The sequence below is a fragment of the Apostichopus japonicus genome, chromosome 5 (genome assembly GCF_037975245.1).
Source record: "Apostichopus japonicus isolate 1M-3 chromosome 5, ASM3797524v1, whole genome shotgun sequence".
Lineage (NCBI taxonomy): Eukaryota > Metazoa > Echinodermata > Holothuroidea > Aspidochirotida > Stichopodidae > Apostichopus > Apostichopus japonicus.
Window position 1 is genome coordinate 16,501,445 of NC_092565.1, and position 6,000 is coordinate 16,507,444.

Sequence of the window (6,000 nt, forward strand, 5' to 3'; positions counted from 1 at the left end):
ATAAAGAGGGAAAGTCCCTACTTTTGAACAGAGACGTAAACGCCTAGATGCGTGTCTGTATATAGAAACGTATAGAACTTTGCACGCACGAATCAGCGCAGAAAATATTTCATATCGAACATACTTATAATGTAACGCATAACAGAAGTCTTCTTTTCTATCACTCAACTATTCCATTGTCATCAACAATTTATTACCCCCTTTGTCGATAAAGAAAACTATGTTAGTCAACGAGCTGTCCCTGCGTATGTATAGCGATTTATGCAACGCATTGCATGTTTCGACAATTACTCATATTTTGACAAGATGGGAGCAACTTCATCGTATTGCGTCGTATACACAATGGTACATTGCAATTGTTTGGTTGCACAGCCTATTAAAATTTCAATGGACACTGATATTAAGCACTATCTTAAAAACTCTCGACTTAAATCGATATCTGAAATAGAAGCTTTACTAGGACAGCGGCGTAACTACGAGTAAGGAAAGGTCGTGTGGGTTAAGTGTGGGTGCGTGTGGGTCTAAGGATCACTCTTTAAATTTGGTCATTGACAGTAATAGCATATCCCTTCACAGTAACCTTTTCCATCCACTACCTTGCCTCAAAAAAAAAAAAAAAAAAAAAAAAACTGATATGTTACTTGAAATATACTGACATCTTTGAAATTACATTGAGATAGAATCACGACGTTTCATGAGTTCAGAATCCATATTTCATTGTAAAGAAATAGCAAATTGATTTAACGTTTATTTCAGCCATTTACAAGATAATCCCATCCGTCGAATATCGTCAGCAGTTATTGATGAAATGATCGACGGAGGTACCATGTAAGTTAATTTTCCTATCATTCCAAGCCTTTCATATATTTATATCGACTTTGCACTTCGTCCTGTATTCCGTGGACATAAAAAAGGACCAAGATGTACTTTGTCAGCTATTAATTATTTACACATCTATACATTTCTAACATTCTTTGCGTCAGCATATGGATCCACAGGATTGTAATTTCCATTATTTTTAATCTCTAATTTGGATCGCAGGGATCAGCAGATCTGTATTCAATTTGACTGCCTAATAATTATCACATCGATGTTGCTTTACAATTGGACTTCTGTATTTATATATAAGTAATCAACGTGAAAGGTAAATGATTTACGTCGCGATGTTGTCAGTTGGTATCGCCTTATGAAACCAACATACACACAAAGTTGTTAAATTGTTGTGATTTTAAACTAATTTAGCCGATACTCTAATGACTTAACACTGTTATCGAAATAACAGTTTGTAGTTGCTGAAGACTAACATTGAAATATTCCAATAACTCTCACCACGATTCATTTTAAAATATATAGGTTTCTATCTTGTGAACACCTTACAATGCCCACGATTCGGGAACAACTGAACGTGTAAGTTTATTCAATTATTTCTATTTTGGTATTGCTGATGAGTGTAAAAAATATGCCACTATGCAATAATGAACGACGTAGTACCTTCCTCTGGTGACAATCGGTGGAAGTGACTCCTCCCGCTTTACTACTATTTACGTTGTACCGGAGGGAGCCGTTACTCAACGCAGCTGTGAAAAAACCCAATTGCATACTTGTTAATAATTAATTTTAATCCCTAACTACACATCGAAGAGTTACTATTGTCTTTTCTCTGCACGGTTCAACCCGTTTTGATGTGTACACCGTGACGTGCTAAACGAGCAAAATAGAGATCAATGGCTAAGAAAAGAATGTTACTTAACTCATTAACATTGTACTGATAAATGGATTAATGATATTTATTACAAAGATTATCAATGATATTAGAATGCAAAGAAATCATTTTATGTTACCTCCTAGTAGCAACCCCGACCTCGCATTTGAAATTCGACTGTCAGCTGTGGTTTCGTGTAAACGAACAGTATAGTAGTCTCCCTAAATAAGCGAATGAAAATATATCATATTTATACATAATGTCTGCACCATTTGGCTCTAGAACATGTCTGCGTCCATCGACTGTAATGGTAATGAACATTAGCTACGACGCTGCCCGGTGGTTCCAGGCTAGAGGATTTAGTTGTTTTGGACTCAAGGTGGATAATCTCCGAGAGTGTACATCTTGTCCAACTGGCACATACGGTGGACACGTAAATGACAACACTTGCCAGGCTTGTCCACGTGGTATGTATTGTCACTGGTAAACCTCTGGCAACCTTTTTTGCTTATAAACATTGAAGCCACAGTTCTCTTTTGTTTTGGCTTGATATTTATAAGAGGATGAAGTGATGGTTTGTTCGTATTTTGGTGTTGATGCTTGTCAGTAAATACTCTTCAACTAACAGACAAGTTTGCAAAGGTTCGTTTATCTCTAACTAAGAAAAACAGTTTTTGTATAAGAAGTATAGTATGAAAGGACATTCGCTATAACTTCAACATTATTTGTCACACATGATTGCCATATTGAACTCTAATTTTTATAAGTCTTTCCGTATCTTTTTACAGGTGGCTTTTATCAAGATCAAGTTGGCCAATACTCCTTGGATGGAACGTCCATGAACTGTAAAAATTGCACTGAAGGAACGTTTGTAAGGCTAGGTTCAGGAAAAGACCCCCTGAGCTGTAAAGTTTGTCCCACTGGAACAAATAAGAACGGATTGGCAGGATTTCGAGCTTGCTCATGTTTGGATAACTATTTTAGGCGTGATCGTTTTGATAAATGTGAGCTTTGTCCACAGGAGGGTGTACATTGCAAGAATGATTACATGGCCATAAGCCAAGGCTATTACTGGAACTGGAGTTACACAAATATTGATGAATACAAACGATTTGTAGAAAACCTATTGACATTTAATGACTCGTACAAAAACGATACTACGAGATTTAATGGATCTCTTCCCAAAGCTCATAAATGTTTGAAGAGCGATAGATGCGCTAATGACGTTGATCAAATCAAAGGAAATTGTGCGGAAGGCTATATTGGTTGGATGTGCACAAACTGTGACGAAGAATTCTTCCCTATATTTGGATTTTGTCGTCCTTGTCCAGCTCTTAAATATTTCATTTTGGAATCTTCAGTCATTTTGATCATTCTTGCTCTTTTCCTCTTTCTTCTGTTCAAAACTTATCGTAATAAAAAAAGACGGTCTCGATCCCTTGTAGACAGTACGTTGGCCTTGACCAAAATAGTTCTCGGATTTTATCAAATTATGGCAGAATTTTGGGAATCTATAGATGTTATCTTTTGGCCACAGTTTTTTAGAAGCATTGCTACATGGCTAGATGTTTTGCAATTTAATATTTCAAGCATACTGATAAAGCCTAAGTGTTTCTGGCCTGCATTTGAGCTAACACCGTACACAGCTTTTACTCTGGGCGCTATGTTTCCATTCTTTTCAATGGCTTGTGCCATTCTTGCTATTGGTGCGGTAAAACTTCACGCAAGAGTTTCAGAAAAGAAGAGCCCTGCAAACGTTGACGATATTACTTTCCGCTTGCAACTTCACCAAAATAATATTCTTACCTTTCTGGTTCTTATATTATTTGTCACTTACACATCCACTTGTAACGTTACCTTTGCACTTTACGGCCCTACTTGCGACACGTTTTCTCTTGATGAGTTTGGTGTTTATAACATTAGCATATTGCGGTCTGATTACTCAATAAACTGTAACACGACCACCCATCGTCGTTTCCAAATCGCTTCGTACTGTTCGTCAATATATGTTATTGCACTTCCGGCAGTTCTGTATCTTTTCTTGTGGAAACATTCTCGTCGAAATGGCAGCAGCGAGCTTCATGAACACAACAATGATGACTCACCAAAGTGGTTGAGATTTCTGAATGAGAATTACCAGTCTGATTTCTGGTACTGGGAAATCATCGAACTTGTCCGTAAAGTGTCACAGACTTTCGTAATCGTCATATTTGGATGGAATGGTTATTTTTCTGTCACAATTACGTTAACATTGGCTGTTATCTTCCTGAGTTTACATATTTCCTTCAAACCGATGAAAGACAGGGTTGAGTATTACTTACAGGTGGGTTTGAGTACTAATTGTAGAATTAAAGACGCACATGGCCCTTTTTTGGGGAAGACAGAAGTACAGTGCACCAACTTAAATTTGAATATACGGGAATGTGGAGCGGTTTGTATGCTGTTGTTAAGCATGAATATTTATTTCAGAATGTCTTGATGGGGAAATGTTTTCATTTAGCATATCTACTACTAATAGTCTTAGCCTTTTCGTAAAGAGAGGAAAGTGGAAGTGTGGTGGGATTGAGGGTAGGGAGGTAGACATGGTACTATCTCGCGTGCTTTGGTGGTTCTGAAGACATATGGTAAATGGTATTCAAAACGTTACTCATTATTTGTAAAATAGCTGTTCATATTGAAGATACTTTGACTCTTTTCAGCTGATGTCCCTTTGGGCCATTTTCTTCAACATGCTTGTAGCAGCAGTTCCAGCTCCGGAATCTTTCACTGGACAATTCTCAACCGATATCCTGGTCACGTTTCTGGTGATTTTAAACACCAGTGTTATTGTCATTGCACTAGGTGAGTGATGTCAAGATTATTTATAAAAAACACAATATTTGCTACGACAGTTGTCGGAAAGACTATTATTAAATGGTTATAAAATGGTTATTAGAAGCCGATTGAGGATAATTAAGAGCAAAGAAGCATATTCAGACACAAAAAGGCATACTCTCTCCGCGTCCAAGATATTTGCAACCTTTACCTACTACCAAGGATCCAAGGCGTGATAAGTTTAAATATCCGATCAAGCAGTCATTGTAATTTAAACCAGTTCCTAAAAATATGGATAATTGCAGAAATGTCTCTTTTCAGCTGTGACCGTCTTGAAGATGGGTAAAATTATTTACAGTAGAAATTGTCTCCGAAGAGGAGACAGCGGGTACCGAACTAACGAAGGTCAAGATGAGCACTTCTACGATGAAGTCCAACCTCTTATCAATTGATATCTGCACCAGTGTACAATATATCACTTGGAGTTATCCCTATCTACAAAGAGGTTCTGTTTTGCGATAAGAAGTTGAGAGTGGCACTTGGATTCCGATCTGTTGCATTCATTTCATTGGAAACGGTTGAAGTTGCGGCTTCGTTGATATAGCCAGTTGTGTAAAAAGCATACAGTAAATATCGCATAAGGGAGATTAATGCTGGTTACATGCTATTGACATATAAACCTACATGAGATATATGCCACACCGTTCAGCCATTTCCTCATCCACAAGTTTGTAAACTTTTCATTACACTGCAATAATATTGCAACAGGGTATATGTCAGTGCATGACTATGTGTTTGGATCAGACAAAACTTACGTCATATAAATATGTATTATTAAAATGATTATTATTAGTTGTTATTATTATTATTATTAATACTTATTCAGAATGCCATTTTGCACCGCTTCAGATGCAAATGTGAAGTATTTTAAATTGAGGTTTATTCATGATCGTACTTTAAGAACGTATAGACTGCTTAATTTAATGGGGGAAGTTGATAGCCCTCTTCGTACGTTCTGTCATATTCATACTGAAACCATAGAACACTCTTCTGGTCATGTCAGGTCACTTCTAGTTTTCTTTTAGACTGTGAGCAAAACTATTTTGGGTGGCAGTTTATATTTTCGAAAAGAAACATTTTCTTTGGTCGAAGTCACGTTAGTTATAATCCTATTAATTTCTTTATTCTGTATTGTTAATATTATATCTTTGATTGTAAACTGAACAATAACATGCCAGATTTCAAAATTGTTTTCCCCCCAAAATGAAGTTCATTATAAAAGTTGAGAAACACATTGCTTACAATAATAGAACTTCAAAGTCTTGCAGAAATAACCATAAAGCATTGCAACGAAGTCTTCCTAATTGCATTGATGAATTGGAAGAATTAATTTTTGAGAACATTATACTGTATACATTATATTGTCCGTGTATGAATTATGTAACATACGTACTGTATTTCATGAATTATATCTGAATAAAGGA

The 6,000-nt window shown here is 36.5% G+C and overlaps 1 protein-coding gene across 3 annotated transcripts in view; it reads left to right on the forward strand.

The window, feature by feature from the left end:
• Window positions 1-6,000, forward strand: part of LOC139967853 (uncharacterized) — a 33,189-nt gene extending 27,189 nt beyond the window's left edge. For all 3 annotated transcript variants that reach the window (XM_071971998.1, XM_071971999.1, XM_071972000.1), the window contains 6 exons: window positions 757-828; window positions 1,354-1,407; window positions 1,985-2,169; window positions 2,491-4,025; window positions 4,402-4,543; window positions 4,838-6,000. In XM_071971998.1, coding sequence (XP_071828099.1) covers window positions 757-828; window positions 1,354-1,407; window positions 1,985-2,169; window positions 2,491-4,025; window positions 4,402-4,543; window positions 4,838-4,968 — 2,119 coding nt within the window. In that variant the 3' untranslated portion in view covers window positions 4,969-6,000. The remainder of the gene's footprint in view (window positions 1-756; window positions 829-1,353; window positions 1,408-1,984; window positions 2,170-2,490; window positions 4,026-4,401; window positions 4,544-4,837) is intronic.